Source organism: Coregonus lavaretus (genome assembly GCF_964263955.1).
Source record: "Coregonus lavaretus genome assembly, contig: HAP1_SCAFFOLD_686, whole genome shotgun sequence".
Taxonomy (NCBI): Eukaryota; Metazoa; Chordata; class Actinopteri; order Salmoniformes; family Salmonidae; genus Coregonus; species Coregonus lavaretus.
In genome coordinates, this window is record NW_028159244.1 from 237,501 (window position 1) to 257,980 (window position 20,480).

Below are 20,480 nucleotides of genomic sequence, written 5' to 3' on the forward strand. Positions count from 1 at the left end.
TTGGACACGATCATAAACCAACACTGGGCCCAATACTAACTGAAAAACGCATGCAGAACCTGTTGCATGCAGTGTTGGGGTCAATTCCATTATAATTCCAGGCAACTTCAGAAAGTAAACCAAATTCCAATTCTACATTTTCCTCATTTGAAGAGAATTGGAACCTCCAGTGTACTTCCTGAATGTGACTGGAATTTAAAAGGAATTGAGCCCAACCCTGGTTGCATGTACGGTATCATGTCAATAAGAGACTAGCACACTAGTGTCTCAGGGAAGGATTTGGCCCAGGAAGGGTTTGTAAATCAAACGGTTTCTTGCAGCTGCTGTAGCTCTGATTTCCACATCTCCTTTTAACAGGGAAGTGAGAGCAGCCGATGAGATGTGAGATATGACAGGGTGTGAAACTAGAATATGGTCAGGAAAAAGTATTGTTGTGCAAGACACTACTGTAGAGAAGATGTTCAAGACACTGTACTTTAGTGATGGAGAAGATGTTCAAGACACTGTACTTTAGTGATGGAGAAGATGTTCAAGACACTGTACTTTAGTGATGGAGAAGATGTTCAAGACCCTGTACTGTAGAGAAGATGTTCAAGACACTGTACTGATGGAGAAGATGTTCAAGACCCTGTACTGATGGAGAAGAGGTTCAAGACCCTGTACTGATGGAGAAGAGGTTCAAGACACTGTACTTTAGTGATGGAGAAGATGTTCAAGACACTGTACTTTAGTGATGGAGAAGATGTTCAAGACACTGTACTGTAGTGAAGATGTTCAAGACACTGTACTGTAGTGAAGATGTTCAAGACACTGTAGTGATAGAGAAGATGTTCAAGACACTGTAGTGATAGAGAAGATGTTCAAGACACTGTACTTTAGTGATGGAGAAGATGTTCAAGACACTGTACTTTAGTGATGGAGAAGATGTTCAAGACACTGTACTTTAGTGATGGATAAGATGTTCAAGACACTGTACTTTAGTGATGGAGAAGATGTTCAAGACACTGTACTTTAGTGATGGAGAAGATGTTCAAGACACTGTACTTTAGTGATAGAGAAGATGTTCAAGACACTGTACTTTAGTGATGGAGAAGATGTTCAAGACACTGTACTTTAGTGATGGAGAAGATGTTCAAGACACTGTACTTTAGTGATGGAGAAGATGTTCAAGACACTGTACTTTAGTGATGGAGAATATGTTCAAGACACTGTACTTTAGTGATGGAGAAGATGTTCAAGACACTGTACTTTAGTGAAGATGTTCAAGACACTGTACTGTAGTGAAGATGTTCAAGACACTGTAGTGATAGAGAAGATGTTCAAGACACTGTAGTGATAGAGAAGATGTTCAAGACACTGTACTTTAGTGATGGAGAAGATGTTCAAGACACTGTACTTTAGTGATGGAGAAGATGTTCAAGACACTGTACTTTAGTGATAGAGAAGATGTTCAAGACACTGTACTTTAGTGATGGAGAAGATGTTCAAGACACTGTACTTTAGTGATGGAGAAGATGTTCAAGACACTGTACTTTAGTGATGGAGAAGATGTTCAAGACACTGTACTTTAGTGATGGAGAATATGTTCAAGACACTGTACTTTAGTGATGGAGAAGATGTTCAAGACACTGTACTTTAGTGATAGAGAAGATGTTCAAGACACTGTACTTTAGTGATGGAGAAGATGTTCAAGACACTGTACTTTAGTGATGGAGAAGATGTTCAAGACACTGTACTTTAGTGATGGAGAAGATGTTCAAGACACCGTACTGTAGTGAAGATGTTCAAGACACTGTACTGTAGTGAAGATGTTCAAGACACTGTAGTGATAGAGAAGATGTTCAAGACACTGTACTTTAGTGATGGAGAAGATGTTCAAGACGCTGTACTTTAGTGATGGAGAAGATGTTCAAGACACTGTACTTTAGTGATGGAGAAGATGTTCAAGACACTGTACTTTAGTGATGGAGAAGATGTTCAAGACACTGTACTTTAGTGATGGAGAAGATGTTCAAGACACTGTACTTTAGTGATGGAGAAGATGTTCAAGACACTGTACTGTAGAGAAGAGGTTCAAGACACTGTACTTTAGTGATGGAGAAGATGTTCAAGACACTGTACTTTAGTGATGGAGAAGATGTTCAAGATACTGTACTTTAGTGATGGAGAAGATGTTCAAGACACTGTACTTTAGTGATGGAGAAGATGTTCAAGACACTGTACTGTAGAGAAGATGTTCAAGACACTGTAGTGATAGAGAAGATGTTCAAGACACTGTAGTGATAGAGAAGATGTTCAAGACACTGTACTTTAGTGATAGAGAAGATGTTCAAGACACTGTACTTTAGTGATGGAGAAGATGTTCAAGACACTGTACTTTAGTGATGGAGAAGATGTTCAAGACACTGTACTTTAGTGATGGAGAAGATGTTCAAGACACTGTACTTTAGTGATGGAGAAGATGTTCAAGACACTGTACTTTAGTGATGGAGAAGATGTTCAAGACACTGTACTTTAGTGATGGAGAAGATGTTCAAGACACTGTACTTTAGTGATAGAGAAGATGTTCAAGACACTGTACTTTAGTGATGGAGAAGATGTTCAAGACACTGTACTTTAGTGATGGAGAAGATGTTCAAGACACTACTGTAGTGAAGATGTTCAAGACACTGTACTGTAGTGAAGATGTTCAAGACACTGTACTGTAGAGAAGATGTTCAAGACACTGTACTTTAGTGATAGAGAAGATGTTCAAGACACTGTACTTTAGTGATGGAGAAGATGTTCAAGACACTGTACTTTAGTGATGGAGAAGATGTTCAAGACACTACTGTAGTGAAGATGTTCAAGACACTGTACTTTAGTGATGGAGAAGATGTTCAAGACACTACTGTAGTGAAGATGTTCAAGACACTGTACTTTAGTGATGGAGAAGATGTTCAAGACACTGTACTTTAGTGATAGAGAAGATGTTCAAGACACTGTACTTTAGTGATGGAGAAGATGTTCAAGACACTGTACTTTAGTGATGGAGAAGATGTTCAAGACACTACTGTAGTGAAGATGTTCAAGACACTGTACTGTAGTGAAGATGTTCAAGACACTGTACTGTAGTGAAGATGTTGAAGACACTGTAGTGATAGAGAAGATGTTCAAGACACTGTACTTTAGTGATGGAGAAGATGTTCAAGACGCTGTACTTTAGTGATGGAGAAGATGTTCAAGACACTGTACTTTAGTGATGGAGAAGATGTTCAAGACACTGTACTTTAGTGATGGAGAAGATGTTCAAGACACTGTACTGTAGAGAAGAGGTTCAAGACACTGTACTTTAGTGATGGAGAAGATGTTCAAGACACTGTACTTTAGTGATGGAGAAGATGTTCAAGACACTGTACTTTAGTGATGGAGAAGATGTTCAAGACACTGTACTTTAGTGATGGAGAAGATGTTCAAGACACTGTACTGTAGTGAAGATGTTCAAGACACTGTAGTGATAGAGAAGATGTTCAAGACACTGTAGTGATAGAGAAGATGTTCAAGACACTGTACTTTAGTGATGGAGAAGATGTTCAAGACACTGTACTTTAGTGATGGAGAAGATGTTCAAGACACTGTACTTTAGTGATGGAGAAGATGTTCAAGACACTGTACTTTAGTGATGGAGAAGATGTTCAAGACACTGTACTTTAGTGATGGAGAAGATGTTCAAAACACTGTACTTTAGTGATGGAGGAGATGTTCAAGACACTGTACTTTAGTGATGGAGAAGATGTTCAAGACACTGTTCTGTAGTGATGGAGTAGAGGTTCAAGACACTGTAGTGTAGTGAAGAGGTTCAAGGCAATGTAGTGATAGAGAAGATGTTCAAGACCCTGTACTGTAGAGAAGAGGTTCAAGGCAATGTAGTGATGGAGAAGATGTTCAAGACCCTGTACTGTAGAGAAGAGGTTCAAGACACTGTACTGTAGAGAAGAGGTTCAAGGCACTGGAGTGATAGAGAAGATGTTCAAGCTAAGGCACTGTACTGTAGAGAAGATGTTCAAGCTAAGGCACTGTACTGTACTACAGGGTTTCCCAAACTCGGTCCTGGGGCCCCCTGTGTGCACGTTTTGTTTTCTAGCTGGATGATGAGTTGGTTATTTGAATCAGTGCTAGGGCAAAAACCAAAACGTTGCCCGAAGGGGGGCCCAAGGACCGAGTTTAGGAAACCCTGCTGTACTATGGGGGGCCCAAGGACCAGGTTTAGGAAACCCTGCTGTACTATCAAAGGGGGGCCCAAGGACCAGGTTTAGGAAACCCTGCTGTACTATCAAAGGGGGGCCCAAGGACCAGGTTTAGGAAACCCTGCTGTGCTATGGGGGGCCCAAGGACCAGGTTTAGGAAACCCTGCTGTACTATCAAAGGGGGGCCCAAGGACCAGGTTTAGGAAACCCTGCTGTGCTATCAAAGGGGGGCCCAAGGACCGGGTTTAGGAAACCCTGCTGTACTATCAAAGGGGGGCCCAAGGACCGGGTTTAGGAAACCCTGCTGTACTATGGGGGGCCCAAGGACCAGGTTTAGGAAACCCTGCTGTACTATCAAAGGGGGGCCCAAGGACCAGGTTTAGGAAACCCTGCTGTACTATCAAAGGGGGGCCCAAGGACCAGGTTTAGGAAACCCTGCTGTACTATCTGTAAATCCAGTTACTTTGAGGAACAGTCAGTTATTCATCTCCATTTATTGGAATTAAATGTAGATACTTTGAAAACTCTGCAGTAATCTTATTTCACTTTAGTAAAACAGAGTGTCTTTGCTCTGGGTTCAATGGGAGGTTGTTTATTTGAGGTGTAATATCGCCACCTTGTGGAGATAATGTCTAACTGACTATCTATCTCAATATCTCTCTCCCCCTCCTCTCTCTCTATCCTCTCCCCCTCCTCTCTCTCTGCTCTCTCCTCCTCTCTCCCCCCTCCTCTCTCTCTCCCCCTCCCCCTCCCTCTCCCCCTCCTCTCTCTCCCTCTCCCTCTCCCTCTCCCCCTCCTCCTCTCCCCCCTGCTCTCTCTCTCTCCCCCTCCCTCCCTCTCCCCCTCCTCTCTCTCCCCCTCCCCCTCCCTCTCCCCATCCTCCTCTCCCCCCTCCTCTCTCCCCTCCTCTCTCTCTCTCTCTCTCTCTCTCTCTCCCCCCTCAGTCTCGTCTAGTGGTGAAGACAGCTCTGAAGCTCCTGATAGTGTTTGTGGAGTACACAGAGTCCAACAGTCCTCTACTCATCCAGGCTGTCAACACTGTGGATGGCAAAAGAGGTACACACACTCACGCGCACACACACACTCGCGCACACACACACACACACGCTCACGCTCACACACACACACACACACACATACGCTCACACACACTCACACTCACTCACACTCGCGCACACACACACACACACGCTCACGTTCACGCACACACACGCTCACACACACGCTTACGCTCACACACACATAGTGCTGTTGTATTACACTGCTGAAGGAGCTTTCAAGGAAGCTTTTCACTGCACCATTTATAGCTGCTGTAAACTGTGGACTGATGAATAAACTGGGATTAGAGGGGTCTGTAAAGACACAGAGGCTCTCAACTGGACTTTGTTACACTGAGTGTGAGTAAGTGTGGCAGGTGTGTAACTGTGTGTTTGTGTCTGGCAGGCTTATCTAACAGTGAGGGTGGCAGGCTTATCTAACTGTGTGTGGCAGGCTTATCTAACTGTGAGTGTGACAGGCTTATCTAACTGTGAGGGTGGCAGGCTTATCTAACTGTGAGTGTGACAGGCTTATCTAACTGTGAGGGTGGCAGGCTTATCTAACTGTGAGAGTGGCAGGCTTATCTAACTGTGAGTGAGTGTGACAGGCTTATCTAACTGTGAGGGTGGCAGGCTTATCTAACTGTGAGTGTGACAGGCTTATCTAACTGTGAGGGTGGCAGGCTTATCTAACTGTGAGAGTGGCAGGCTTATCTAACTGTGAGTGAGTGTGACAGGCTTATCTAACTGTGAGGGTGGCAGGCTTATCTAACTGTGAGGGTGGCAGGCTTATCTAACAGTGAGGGTGGCAGGCTTATCTAACAGTGAGGGTGGCAGGCTTATCTAACTGTGAGAGTGGCAAGCTTATCTAACTGTGAGTGAGTGTGGCAGGCTTATCTAACTGTGAGGGTGGCAGGCTTATCTAACTGTGAGGGTGGCAGGCTTATCTAACTGTGAGGGTGGCAGGCTTATCTAACTGTGAGGGTGGCAGGCTTATCTAACTGTGAGGGTGGCAGGCTTATCTAACTGTGTTTGGCAGGCTTATCTAACTGTGAGTGGCTGGCTTATCTAACAGTGAGGGTGGCAGGCTTATCTAACAATGAGGGTGGCAGGCTTATCTAACAGTGAGGTTGGCAGGCTTATCTAACAGTGAGGGTGGCAGGCTTATCTAACAGTGAGGGTGGCAGGCTTATCTAACAGTGAGGGTGGCAGGCTTATCTAACAGTGAGGTTGGCAGGCTTATCTAACTGTGAGGGTGGCAGGCTTATCTAACTGTGAGGGTGGCAGGCTTATCTAACTGTGTGTGGCAGGCTTATCTAACTGTGTTTGGCAGGCTTATCTAACTGTGAGTGGCTGGCTTATCTAACTGTGAGTGGCTGGCTTATCTCTGTGTGTGTGTGTGTGTGTGTTTGTATGTAAATTACTAATCTAACTCTCTGTATGTGTAGGTGTGAAGCCGTGGACATACCTGACAGAGATCCTGGAGGAGAAGAATGGATCAGACACTGAGCTGTTAATCTTAACCATGAACCTCATCAACAAGGTTTGTTAGGTTGAGCTGTTCACCTTAACCATGAACACGGTTAGGAAGCCTCCTTAGGGTCCTAGTGAGCTGTTCACCTTAACCATGAACACGGTTAGGAAGCCTCCTTAGGGTCCTAGTGAACTGTTCACCTTAACCATGAACACGGTTAGGAAGCCTCCTTAGGGTCCTAGTGAACTGTTCACCTTAACCATGAACACGGTTAGGAAGCCTCCTTAGGGTCCTAGTGAACTGTTCACCTTAACCATGAACACGGTTAGGAAGCCTCCTTAGGGTCCTAGTGAACTGTTCACCTTAACCATGAACACGGTTAGGAAGCCTCCTTAGGGTCCTAGTGAACTGTTCACCTTAACCATGAACACGGTTAGGAAGCCTCCTTAGGGTCCTAGTGAACTGTTCACCTTAACCATGAACACGGTTAGGAAGCCTCCTTAGGGTCCTAGTGAACTGTTCACCTTAACCATGAACACGGTTAGGAAGCCTCCTTAGGGTCCTAGTGAACTGTTCACCTTAACCATGAACACGGTTAGGAAGCCTCCTTAGGGTCCTAGTGAACTGTTCACCTTAACCATGAACACGGTTAGGAAGCCTCCTTAGGGTCCTAGTGAACTGTTCACCTTAACCATGAACACGGTTAGGAAGCCTCCTTAGGGTCCTAGTGAACTGTTCACCTTAACCATGAACACGGTTAGGAAGCCTCCTTAGGGTCCTAGTGAAATTGTATTGCGTTGTTAGAAGGCTGTTAAGGTCTAGTTGCACTGAATAAAGTAATAACCACCAAATAATGTAGGAACTCATTGTATGGACATGAGGATCTCTCTCTGTCTCTGTCTGTGTGTGAACCCAGACCAGGTCTGATTGGTTGATTGATCGACTGATTGTTTGATTAACTCTGTCTGAACCCAGACCCTGTCTGATTGGTTGATTAACTCTGTCTGAACCCAGACCCTGTCTGATTGGTTGATTAACTCTGTGTGAACCCAGACCCTGTCTGATTGGTTGATTGATCGACTGATTGGTTGATTAACTCTGTGTGAACCCAAACCCTGTCTGATTGGTTGATTAACTCTGTCTGAACCAGACCCTGTCTGATTGGTTGATTAACTCTGTCTGAACCCAGACCCTGTCGGCCCTCCCGGACCAGGACTCGTTCTATGACGTGACCGATTGTCTGGAACAGCAGGGGATGGAACACATTATGCAGAAACACATGAGCAGCAAGGTCACTGAGCCAGACCTGAAACAACAGTTCACCATATATGAGGTAACACACACAGAGATACTCACACACACACCTCCTCTCCCTCCTCCAGCCCTCTCTCCCTCCTCCAGCCCTCTCTCCCTCCTCCAGCCCCCTCTCCCTCCTCCAGCCCCCTCTCCCTCCTCCAGCCCTCTCTCCCTCCTCCAGCCCTCTCTCTCTCCTCCAGCCCTCTCTCCCTCCTCCAGCCCTCTCTCCCTCCTCCAGCCCCCTCTCCCTCCTCCAGCCCCCTCTCCCTCCTCCAGCCCTCTCTCCCTCCTCCAGCCCTCTCTATCTCCTCCAGCCCTCTCTCCATCCTCCAGCCCTCTCTCCCTCCTCCAGCCCTCTCTCACTCCTCCAGGACTCTCTCCCTCCTCCAGCCCTCTCTCTCTCCTCCAGCCCTCTCTCTCTCCTCCAGCCCTCTCTTTCCCTCCTCCAGCCCTCTCTCCCTCCTCCAGCCCTCTCTCCCTCCTCCAGCCCTCTCTCCCTCCTCCAGCCCTCTCTCCCTCCTCCAGCCCTCTCTCCCTCCTCCAGCCCCCTCTCCCTCCTCCAGCCCCCTCTCCCTCCTCCAGCCCCCTCTCCTCCTCCAGCCCTCTCTCCCTCCTCCAGCCCCCTCTCCCTCCTCCAGCCCTCTCTCCCTCCTCCAGCCCTCTCTCCCTCCTCCAGCCCTCTCTCCCTCCTCCAGCCCTCTCTCCCTCCTCCAGCCCTCTCTCCCTCCTCCAGCCCCCTCTCCCTCCTCCAGCCCTCTCTCCCTCCTCCAGCCCTCTCTCTCTCCTCCAGCCCTCTCTCCCTCCTCCAGCCCCCTCTCCCTCCTCCAGCCCTCTCTCTCTCCTCCAGCCCTCTCTCCCTCCTCCAGCCCTCTCTCCCTCCTCCAGTCCGCTCTCCCTCCTCCAGCCCTCTCTCCCTCCTCCAGCCCTCTCTCCCTCCTCCAGCCCTCTCTCTCTCCTCCAGCCCTCTCTCCCTCCTCCAGCCCTCTCTCCCTCCTCCAGCCCTCTCTCCCTCCTCCAGCCCTCTCTCCTCCAGCCCCCTCTCCCTCCTCCAGCCCTCTCTCCTCCAGCCCTCTCTCCCTCCTCCAGCCCTCCCTCCCTCCTCTAGCCCTCTCTCCCTCCTCCAGCCCTCTCTCCTCCAGCCCCCTCTCCCTCCTCCAGCCCTCTCTCCCTCCTCCAGCCCTCTCTCCCTCCTCCAGCCCCCTCTCCCTCCTCCAGCCCTCTCTCCCTCCTCCAGCCCTCTCTCCCTCCTCCAGCCCCCTCTCCCTCCTCCAGCCCCCTCTCCCTCCTCCAGCCCTCTCTCCCTCCTCTAGCCCTCTCTCCCTCCTCCAGCCCTCTCTCCCTCCTCCAGCCCCCTCTCCCTCCTCCAGCCCCCTCTCCCTCCTCCAGCCCTCTCTCTCTCCTCCAGCCCTCTCTCTCTCCTCCAGCCCTCTCTCCCTCCTCCAGCCCTCTCTCTCTCCTCCAGCCCTCTCTCTCTCCTCCAGCCCTCTCTCCCTCCTCCAGCCCTCTCTCCCTCCTCCAGCCCTCTCTCCCTCCTCCAGCCCCCTCTCCCTCCTCCAGCCCTCTCTCCCTCCTCCAGCCCCCTCTCCCTCCTCCAGCCCTCTCTCCCTCCTCCAGCCCTCTCTCTCTCCTCCAGCCCTCTCTCCCTCCTCCAGCCCTCTCTCCCTCCTCCAGCCCTCTCTCCCTCCACCAGCCCCCTCTCCCTCCTCCAGCCCTCTCTCCCTCCTCCAGCCCCCTCTCCCTCCTCCAGCCCTCTCTCCCTCCTTCCTCTTTTACTAACCGTAGTTTCCTCCATCCTGTATAGAGGGCTCTGAGGCAGGAGGACGGAGAGTTGGAGGCTGCTCCTCACATCAGGAAGGAGAGGAGGAAGGTGACAGCCGGCGAACAGGAGGGCAGGAGGCACAGGAGATCCTCAGCTCAGAACCTCCCCGACATCCTCTCCTCCTCCCCTACCACATCCAACACTATCTCTCTATCCACCTCCTCCTCCACTTCTCTCTCCCCTTCCACCTCTTCTCCTTTCTCCCCCTCCTCCACTCTCTCCCCTTCCACCTCCTCTCCTTTCTCCCCCTCCTCCTCCTCTCCCTCCAACAGCCCTACAGCAGGGCTGAGTAGGACCACCTCCCCACTCCCCTCCTCCTCCCATAGCGCCTCACCCCTCTCCCCCACCTCCAGCCCATCAGACTCTGGTTCTCAGAGGTCCTCTCCTCTACCGCCCCCTGGGGTGACCAACGGTACTGCAGCCTCCCCGTCTCCCTCTCCCACCGAACAGGAGCCCAAGACAACCTCCAACCTGTAAGTATTGTGGAATACATGCCAACATACCTGTGTTTTTGTGTGTCTCCTTGTGTGTGTCTCCTTGTGTGTGTCTCCTTGTGTGTGTCTCCTTGTGTGTGTCTCTGTGTGTGTCTCTGTGTGCGTCTCTGTGTGCCAGCGTGTGTTTCTGCCTGTGCATGGGCTTGACATAGTTCACTGCTAATGCCTCTAGCCAGTCCACCTACAAGCCAATTGCAATCCAGTGTAGTTTAGATTTCAGAAAATATCCTGAAATATCCTGTTTATTTGCATGTGCTCCATGTGGTTTTAGATGGCAGTGTGGCTGTCCTTCCTCTAGGAGGCAGTATAGTTATGGAGCAACAGGCCAAAGGCAGCTGATTGTCTCTCACCAGTGTTACCTACCCTGTGGTTCTGACTACCACAGTAAAGACAGTCTTCCTCCTCCTCAGTCCGCTCCAGTCACCCTGTGGTTCTGATTACCACAGTAAAGACAGTCTTTCTCCTCCTCAGTCCGCTCCAGTCACTCTGTGGTTCTGATTACCACAGTAAAGACAGTCTTCCTCCTCCTCAGTCCGCTCCAGTCACTCTGTGGTTCTGATTACCACAGTAAAGACAGTCTTCCTCCTCCTCAGTCCGCTCCAGTCACTCTGTGGTTCTGACTACCACAGTAAAGACAGTCTTCCTCCTCCTCAGTCCGCTCCAGTCACTCTGTGGTTCTGACTACCACAGTAAAGACTGTCTTCCTCCTCCTCAGTCCGCTCCAGTCACTCTGTGGTTCTGACTACCACAGTAAAGACAGTCTTCCTCCTCCTCAGTCCGCTCCAGTCACTCTGTGGTTCTGATTACCACAGTAAAGACAGTCTTTCTCCTCCTCAGTCCGCTCCAGTCACTCTGTGGTTCTGATTACCACAGTAAAGACAGTCTTCCTCCTCCTCAGTCCGCTCCAGTCACTCTGTGGTTCTGATTACCACAGTAAAGACAGTCTTCCTCCTCCTCAGTCCGCTCCAGTCACTCTGTGGTTCTGACTACCACAGTAAAGACAGTCTTCCTCCTCCTCAGTCCGCTCCAGTCACTCTGTGGTTCTGACTACCACAGTAAAGACTGTCTTCCTCCTCCTCAGTCCGCTCCAGTCACTCTGTGGTTCTGACTACCACAGTAAAGACAGTCTTCCTCCTCCTCAGTCCGCTCCAGTCACTCTGTGGTTCTGATTACCACAGTAAAGACAGTCCTCCTCCTCCTCAGTCCGCTCCAGTCACTCTGTGGTTCTGATTACCACAGTAAAGACAGTCTTCCTCCTCCTCAGTCCGCTCCAGTCACTCTGTGGTTCTGATTACCACAGTAAAGACAGTCTTCCTCCTCCTCAGTCCACTCCGTGGTTCTGATTACCACAGTAAAGACAGTCTTCCTCCTCCTCAGTCCGCTCCAGTCACTCTGTGGTTCTGATTACCACAGTAAAGACAGTCTTCCTCCTCCTCAGTCCACTCCGTGGTTCTGATTACCACAGTAAAGACAGTCTTCCTCCTCCTCAGTCCACTCCGTGGTTCTGATTACCACAGCACAGGGTGACAGGAGGCTCCTGACAGACACAATGTGGACCCAGCTAGAGTGACTGTAATCAGCTAGTCCCTGTGTGTGTGTGTGTGTGTGTGTGTGTGTGTGTGTGTGTGTGTGTGTGTGTGTGTGTGTGTGTGTGTGTGTGTGTGTGTGTGTGTGTGTGTGTGTGTGTGTGTGCAGCGAAACCGTGTGAATTGTCACATTTAGTTCCCCAGCTAATCGTCATTAGAGATGATGGTTGATAAACTGCAGGCCGTGCCCCAGCATGTTGATAGGTGGACCTGCATACCTTCACTTGTACTTTATGTATGCCTGTGTTGTTGCTGTAGTGGGCTGATTGGGTGAATGTGCTTCATGCACTGTTATGTGCAGATAAATGAACTGCTTTATTCAGCTGATGTTTGTTCGGTGAAATTAGAGAACGTGTTCTTCACTGTCCAACTCTGTACATTTCCATACTTAAGCAATAAACTCTTTGGAATCAGGAGTGTAATCAAGAAGTTGTCTTTTTCTAAATAGTTCTCTCTTTTAGCTTCTCCATTGTGCATGGTCTATCTATGTTCTGTTTCTCGGTTGGGGGTTTGAGGGTTGCTGCTATTCTCTGTCTGTCTGTCTGTCTGTCTGTCTGTCTGTCTGTCTGTCTGTCTGTCCTCTAGCCTGCTGTCTGTCTGTCTCTGTCCTCTAGCCTGCTGTCTGTCTGTCTGTCTGTCTGTCTGTCTGTCTGTCTGTCTGTCTGTCTGTCTGTCTGTCTCTGTCCTCTAGCCTGCTGTCTGTCTGTCTGTCTGTCTCTGTCCTCTAGCCTGCTGTCTGTCTGTCTGTCTGTCTGTCTGTCTGTCTGTCTGTCTGTCTGTCTCTGTCCTCTAGCCTGCTGTCTGTCTGTCTGTCTCTGTCCTCTAGCCTGCTGTCTGTCTGTCTGTCTGTCTGTCCTCTAGCCTGCTGTCTGTCTGTCTCTGTCCTCTAGCCTGCTGTCTGTCTGTCTCTGTCCTCTAGCCTGCTGTCTGTCTGTCTGTCCTCTAGCCTGCTGTCTGTCTGTCCTCTAGCCTGCTGTCTGTCTCTGTCTGTCATCTAGCCTGCTGTCTGTCTCTGTCTGTCCTCTAGCCTGCTGTCTGTCTCTGTCTATCCTCTAGCCTGCTGTCTGTCTGTCCTCTAGCCTGCTGTCTGTCTGTCCTCTAGCCTGCTGTCTGTCTCTGTCTGTCCTCTAGCCTGCTGTCTGTCTGTCTGTCCTCTAGCCTGCTGTCTGTCCTCTAGCCTGCTGTCTGTCCTCTAGCCTGCTGTCTGTCTCTGTCTGTCCTCTAGCCTGCTGTCTGTCTCTCTGTCCTCTAGCCTGCTGTCTGTCTGTCCTCTAGCCTGCTGTCTGTCTCTGTCTGTCCTCTAGCCTGCTGTCTGTCTCTGTCCTCTAGCCTGCTGTCTGTCTCTCTGTCCTCTAGCCTGCTGTCTGTCCTCTAGCCTGCTGTCTGTCTGTGTCTGTCCTCTAGCCTGCTGTCTGTCTCTGTCTGTCCTCTAGCCTGCTGTCTGTCTCTGTCCTCTAGCCTGCTGTCTGTCTCTCTGTCCTCTAGCCTGCTGTCTGTCCTCTAGCCTGCTGTCTGTCTGTGTCTGTCCTCTAGCCTGCTGTCTGTCTCTGTCTGTCCTCTAGCCTGCTGTCTGTCTCTGTCCTCTAGCCTGCTGTCTGTCTGTCTCTGTCTGTCCTCTAGCCTGCTGTCTGTCTGTCTCTGTCTGTCCTCTAGCCTGCTGTCTGTCTCTGTCTGTCCTCTAGCCTGCTGTCTGTCTGTCCTCTAGCCTGCTGTCTGTCTCTGTCTGTCCTCTAGCCTGCTGTCTGTCTGTCCTCTAGCCTGCTGTCTGTCTCTGTCTGTCCTCTAGCCTGCTGTCTGTCTCTGTCCTCTAGCCTGCTGTCTGTCTGTCTCTGTCTGTCCTCTAGCCTGCTGTCTGTCTGTCTCTGTCTGTCCTCTAGCCTGCTGTCTGTCTCTGTCTGTCCTCTAGCCTGCTGTCTGTCTGTCCTCTAGCCTGCTGTCTGTCTCTGTCTGTCCTCTAGCCTGCTGTCTGTCTGTCCTCTAGCCTGCTGTCTGTCTCTGTCTGTCCTCTAGCCTGCTGTCTGTCTCTGTCTGTCCTCTAGCCTGCTGTCTGTCTCTGTCTGTCCTCTAGCCTGCTGTCTGTCTGTCCTCTAGCCTGCTGTCTGTCTCTGTCTGTCCTATAGCCTGCTGTCTGTCTCTCTGTCCTCTAGCCTGCTGTCTGTCTCTGTCTGTCCTCTAGCCTGCTGTCTATCTCTGTCTGTCCTCTAGCCTGCTGTCTGTCTCTGTCCTCTAGCCTGCTGTCTGTCTCTGTCTGTCCACTAGCCTGCTGTCTGTCTCTGTCTGTCCTCTAGCCTGCTGTCTGTCTCTGTCTGTCCTCTAGCCTGCTGTCTGTCTGTCCTCTAGCCTGCTGTCTGTCTGTCCTCTAGCCTGCTGTCTGTCTCTCTCTGTCCTCTAGCCTGCTGTCTGTCTCTGTCTGTCCTCTAGCCTGCTGTCTGTCTCTGTCTGTCCTCTAGCCTGCTGTCTGTCTCTGTCTGTCCTCTAGCCTGCTGTCTGTCTCTGTCTGTCCTCTAGCCTGCTGTCTGTCTGTCCTCTAGCCTGCTGTCTGTCTCTGTCTGTCCTCTAGCCTGCTGTCTGTCTCTGTCTGTCCTCTAGCCTGCTGTCTGTCTCTGTCTGTCCTCTAGCATGCTGTCTGTCTGTCCTCTAGCCTGCTGTCTGTCTCTGTCTGTCCTCTAGCCTGCTGTCTGTCTCTGTCTGTCCTCTAGCCTGCTGTCTGTCTGTCCTCTAGCCTGCTGTCTGTCTCTGTCTGTCCTCTAGCCTGCTGTCTGTCTCTGTCTGTCCTCTAGCCTGCTGTCTGTCTCTGTCTGTCCTCTAGCCTGCTGTCTGTTTCTCTGTCCTCTAGCCTGCTGTCTGTCTGTCCTCTAGCCTGCTGTCTGTCTCTGTCTGTCCTCTAGCCTGCTGTCTGTCTGTCTGTCCTCTAGCCTGCTGTCTGTCTCTGTCTGTCCTCTAGCCTGCTGTCTGTCTCTGTCTGTCCTCTAGCCTGCTGTCTGTCTCTGTCTGTCCTATAGCCTGCTGTCTGTCTGTCCTCTAGCCTGCTGTCTGTCTCTGTCTGTCCTCTAGCCTGCTGTCTGTCTCTGTCTGTCCTATAGCCTGCTGTCTGTCTCTGTCTGTCCTCTAGCCTGCTGTCTGTCTCTGTCTGTCCTCTAGCCTGCTGTCTGTCTCTGTCTGTCCTCTAGCCTGCTGTCTGTCTCTGTCTGTCCTCTAGCCTGCTGTCTGTCTCTGTCTGTCCTCTAGCCTGCTGTCTATCTCTGTCTGTCCTCTAGCCTGCTGTCTGTCTCTGTCTGTCCTCTAGCCTGCTGTCTGTCTGTCCTCTAGCCTGCTGTCTGTCTCTGTCTGTCCTCTAGCCTGCTGTCTGTCTCTGTCTGTCCTCTAGCCTGCTGTCTGTCTGTCCTCTAGCCTGCTGTCTGTCTGTCCTCTAGCCTGCTGTCTGTCTGTCTGTCCTCTAGCCTGCTGTCTGTCTCTGTCTGTCCTCTAGCCTGCTGTCTGTCTCTGTCTGTCCTCTAGCCTGCTGTCTGTCTCTGTCTGTCCTCTAGCCTGCTGTCTGTCTGTCCTCTAGCCTGCTGTCTGTATCTGTCTGTCCTCTAGCCTGCTGTCTGTCTCTGTCTGTCCTCTAGCCTGCTGTCTGTCTGTCCTCTAGCCTGCTGTCTGTCTCTGTCTGTCCTCTAGCCTGCTGTCTGTCTCTGTCTGTCCTCTAGCCTGCTGTCTGTCTGTCCTCTAGCCTGCTGTCTGTCTGTCCTCTAGCCTGCTGTCTGTCTCTGTCTGTCCTCTAGCCTGCTGACTGTCTGCCTCCTTTATAATTTGGTGTTAACCCTCTTCTCGGTTGTCTGAAATAAATGGCACCCTATTCCCTATTTAGTGCCCTGGGCCCTGGTCAAAAGTAGTGCACTATATAACAAATAGGGTGCCATCTGATAAGCAGCCGTCATGAAACCCTCTCCTCTCTCTCCCTGGTCTGGTCCTGTCCTGTCCTGACTGTGCCACTAGGGGGCGATCATTCCTCAGTCACCACATGTCCTCCCTGGGGATCAGTAGGAGGTCACGGCTCTTTAACAAGGCTGGTTCCATCTCTGAGGAACCTGCTTCTTCTGCCTCTCCAGCCGCAAGCAGGTCTGACTACACCTCCATCACTTCTCTGGATCTCTCTCTCGCTCTCTCTGGATCTCTCTGGATCTCTCTCTCGCTCTCTCTCTCTCTCTCTCTCTCTCTCTCTCTCTCTCTTGCTCTCTCTGGATCTCTCTCTCTCTCTCTCTGGATCTCTCTCTCTCTTGCTCTCTCTGGATCTCTCGCTCTCTCTGGATCTCTCGCTCTCTCTGGATCTCTCGCTCTCTCTCTCTCTGGATCTCTCTCTCTCTCTGGATCTCTCTCTCTCTCTCTATCTCACTCTCTCTCTGGATCTGTCTCTCTGGATCTCAATTAAATTCAAAGGGCTTTATTGGCATGGGAAACATCTGTTTACATTGCCAAAGCAAATGAAATGGATAATATACAAAAGTGAAATAAATAATAAAAAATGAACAGTAAACATTACACTCACAAAAGTTCCAAAGGAACAGAGACATTTTCAGATGTCATATTATGGCTTTGGACAGGCTATATACAGGGCCTTGCAAAAGTATTCATCCCCCTTGGCGTTTTTTCCTATTTTGTTGCATATCAACCTGTAATTTAAATTGATTTTGATTTCATGTAATGGACATACACAAAATAGTCCAAATTGGTGAAGTGAAATGAAAAAAATAACTTGTTTCAACAAATTCTAAAAAATCAATAACGGAAAAGTGGTGCGTGCATATGTATTCACCCCCTTTGCTATGAAGCCCCTAAATAAGATCTGGTGCAACCAATTACCTTCAGAAGTCACATAATTAGTTAAAGCACCTGTGTGCAATCTAAGTCACATGATCTGTCACATGATCTCAGTATATATACACCTGTTCTGAAAGGCCCCAGAGTCTGCAACACCACTAAGCAAGGGGCACCACCAAGCAAGCGACACCATGAAGACCAAGGAGCTCTCCAAACAGGTCAAGGACAAAGTTGTGGAGAAGTACAGATCAGGGTTGGGTTTTTAAAAAAGCACCATTAAATCCATTATTAAATAATGGAAATGCCTTGGAATGGCCTAGTCAAAGCCCAGACCTCAATCCAATTGAGAATCTGTGGTATGACTTAAAGATTGCTGTACACCAGCAGAACCCATCCAACTTGAAGGAGCTGGAGCAGTTTTGCCTTGATGAATGGGCAAAAATCCCAGTGGCTAGATGTGCCAAGCGTATAGAGACATACCCCAAGAGACTTCCAGCTGTAATTGCTGCAAAAGGTTGGCTCTACAAAGTATTGACTTTGGGGGGGTGAATAGTTTTGCACGCTCAAGTTCTCTGTTTGTTTCACAATCAAAAATATTTTGCATCTTCAAAGTGGTAGGCATGTTGTGTAAATCAAATGATACAAACCCCCAAAAAATCCATTTGAATTCCAGGTTGTAAGGCAACAAAATAGGAAAAATGCTAAGGGGGTGAATACTTTCATATGCACTGTACTATACATCTCTCTCTCTGTCTTGATCTCTCTGTCTGGATCTCTCTCTGGATATATCTGTCTGGATATCTCTCTCTCTCTCTCACTGTGTTGTGATGTTGAGACATATGATAGCCACTCTCTTGTTTAAACTTTCCCTAATACTAATACTGTCTATTACTTCAACATGAGCCTTTAGCATCACACTGACCTACCATTAGGCTCCAACTCAATGGTACAGGATGGCCACATCAGGTTAGCATCCCACTGACCTACCATTAGGCTCCAACTCAATGATACAGGATGGCCACATCAAGTTGCTACTGTTTTCTTCTCTGCATTGGCAATGAATCATCTCTACTGGCTCTGTAACATGTCTCTCTACTGGCTCTGTAACAGGTCTCTACTGGCTCTGTAACATGTCTCTCTACTGGCTCTGTAACATGTCTCTCTACTGGCTCTGTAACAGGTCTCTACTGGCTCTGTAACAGGTCTCTACTGGCTCTGTAACATGTCTCTCTACTGGCTCTGTAACATGTCTCTCTACTGGCTCTGTAACATGTCTCTCTAACATGTCTCTCTACTGGCTCTGTAACATGTCTCTCTACTGGCTCTGTAACATGTCTCTCTACTGGCTCTGTAACATGTCTCTCTACTGGCTCTGTAACATGTCTCTCTACTGGCTCTGTAACATGTCTCTCTACTGGCTCTGTAACATGTCTCGCTACTGGCTCTGTAACATGTCTCTCTACTGGCTCTGTAACATGTCTCTCTACTGGCTCTGTAACATGTCTCTCTACTGGCTCTGTAACATGTCTCTCTACTGGCTCTGTAACATGTCTCTCTACTGGCTCTGTAACATGTCTCTCTACTGGCTCTGTAACATGTCTCTCTACTGGCTCTGTAACATGTCTCTCTACTGGCTCTGTAACATGTCTCTCTACTGGCTCTGTAACATGTCTCTCTACTGGCTCTGTAACATGTCTCTCTACTGGCTCTGTAACATGTCTCTCTACTGGCTCTGTAACATGTCTCGCTACTGGCTCTGTAACATGTCTCTCTACTGGCTCTGTAACATGTCTCTCTACTGGCTCTGTAACATGTCTCTCTACTGGCTCTGTAACATGTCTCTCTACTGGCTCTGTAACATGTCTCTCTACTGGCTCTGTAACATGTCTCTCTACTGGCTCTGTAACAGGTCTCTCTACTGGCTCTGTAACATGTCTCTCTACTGGCTCTGTAACATGTCTCTCTACTGGCTCTGTAACATGTCTCTCTACTGGCTCTGTAACATGTCTCTACTGGCTCTGTAACATGTCTCTCTACTGGCTCTGTAACATGTCTCTCTACTGGCTCTGTAACATGTCTCTCTACTGGCTCTGTAACATGTCTCTCTACTGGCTCTGTAACATGTCTCTCTACTGGCTCTGTAACATGTCTCTACTGGCTCTGTAACATGTCTCTCTACTGTGGTAAAGTCCATTAACCTCTACATTTTACATTTACATTTTAGTCATTTAGCAGACGCTCTTATCCAGAGCGACTTACAGGAGCAATTAGGGTTAAGTGCCTTGCTCAAGGGCACATCGTCAGATTTTTCACCTACTTGGCTCGGGGATTAGAACCAGCGACCTTTCGGTTACTGGCACAACGCTCTTAACCACTAAGCTACCTGCCGCCCCGGGATCGGTGTCCCGCATAAGGGACATTTGAGCTAACGTGCGCTAACGTGATTAGCATGACTGTTAGTAACAGCAAACTTTCCAGGACATGGACATGTCTTATATGGGCAGAAAGCTTACATTATTGTTAATCTAACTGCACTGTCCAATTTACAGTAGCTATTACAGTGAAAAGAATACCATGCTATTGTTTGAGGAGAGTGCACAACAACAAAAAACGTATCACGGCAACTAGTTTGATGATACATTCACCTCTGAAGGTAAATAATGTACTTACATTCAGTAATCTTGCTCTGATTTGTCATCCTAAGGGTCCCAGAGATAAAATGTAGCATAGTTTTGTTTGATCAAATCAATTTTTATATTCAAATGTAGGAACTGGGTTCTACAGTTTGAACCCCTGCTGTCTCTGACTCCACACCCACCCCGCCCGGCCATCTAGATGTGTGAAAGTTAGTGTATAAGCTAATTATCCATCATGTATGACATTCCTGGGAGTGTGTAAACTTAGATTCTGTATTACTATATCATTTTTGTATGTTCTCTATAGTTATGTACTTGAAAATGTATCAATTGACCAATTCGGCACATTTGGGCAGACTTGATACAAAATAGTCCAGTATTGCAATGCTTCACTGGATCAATCTGAAACTTTGCATACACACTGCTGCCATCTAAATTGTGCCTAAAATGCAATATTATATTTACATTGACATTTTAGTCATTTAGCAGACGCTCTTATCCAGAGCGACTTACAGGAGCAATTAGGGTTAAGTGCCTTGCTCAAGGGCACATCGACAGATTTTTCACCTAGTCGGTTCGGGGATTAGAACCAGCGACCTTTCGGTTACTGGCACAACGCTCTTAACCACTAAGCTCCCTGCCGCCCCCATCGTGGCCTTTCTCTTGCATTTCAAAGATGATGGAACAATATAAAACATGATCTTTTACCAGATCTAATGTGTTATATTCTCCTAAATTCATTTACCAGATCTAATGTGTTATATTCTCCTAAATTCATTTACCAGATCTAATGTGTTATATTCTCCTAAATTCATTTACCAGATCTAATGTGTTATATTCTCCTAAATTCATTTACCAGATCTAATGTGTTATATTCTCCTAAATTCATTTACCAGATCTAATGTGTTATATTCTCCTAAATTCATTTAATTAATTTCCACAAACTTCAAAATGTTTCCTTTCATATGGTATCAAGAATATGCATATCCTTGCTTCAGGTCCTGAGCTACAGGCAGTTAGATTTGGGTATGTCATTTTAGGCGAAAATTGAAAAAAAAACGGTCCAATCCTTAAGAGGTTAAAGCTTCCTGACAACAGCGGTCTGGCTTTGT

The 20,480-nt window shown here is 48.4% G+C and overlaps 1 protein-coding gene across 1 annotated transcript in view; it reads left to right on the plus strand.

Annotated features, from left to right (window-relative positions):
* LOC311123116 (FH1/FH2 domain-containing protein 1-like) overlaps positions 1–20,480 on the plus strand; it is a gene marked incomplete at its 3' end in the record, with an annotated part of 106,332 nt that overhangs the window by 69,073 nt on the left and 16,779 nt on the right. Inside the window, exons 7-11 of the mRNA XM_084197393.1 lie at positions 5,171–5,282; positions 6,712–6,806; positions 7,927–8,070; positions 9,835–10,325; positions 15,911–16,033. Coding sequence (XP_084053519.1) covers positions 5,171–5,282; positions 6,712–6,806; positions 7,927–8,070; positions 9,835–10,325; positions 15,911–16,033 — 965 coding nt within the window. The remainder of the gene's footprint in view (positions 1–5,170; positions 5,283–6,711; positions 6,807–7,926; positions 8,071–9,834; positions 10,326–15,910; positions 16,034–20,480) is intronic.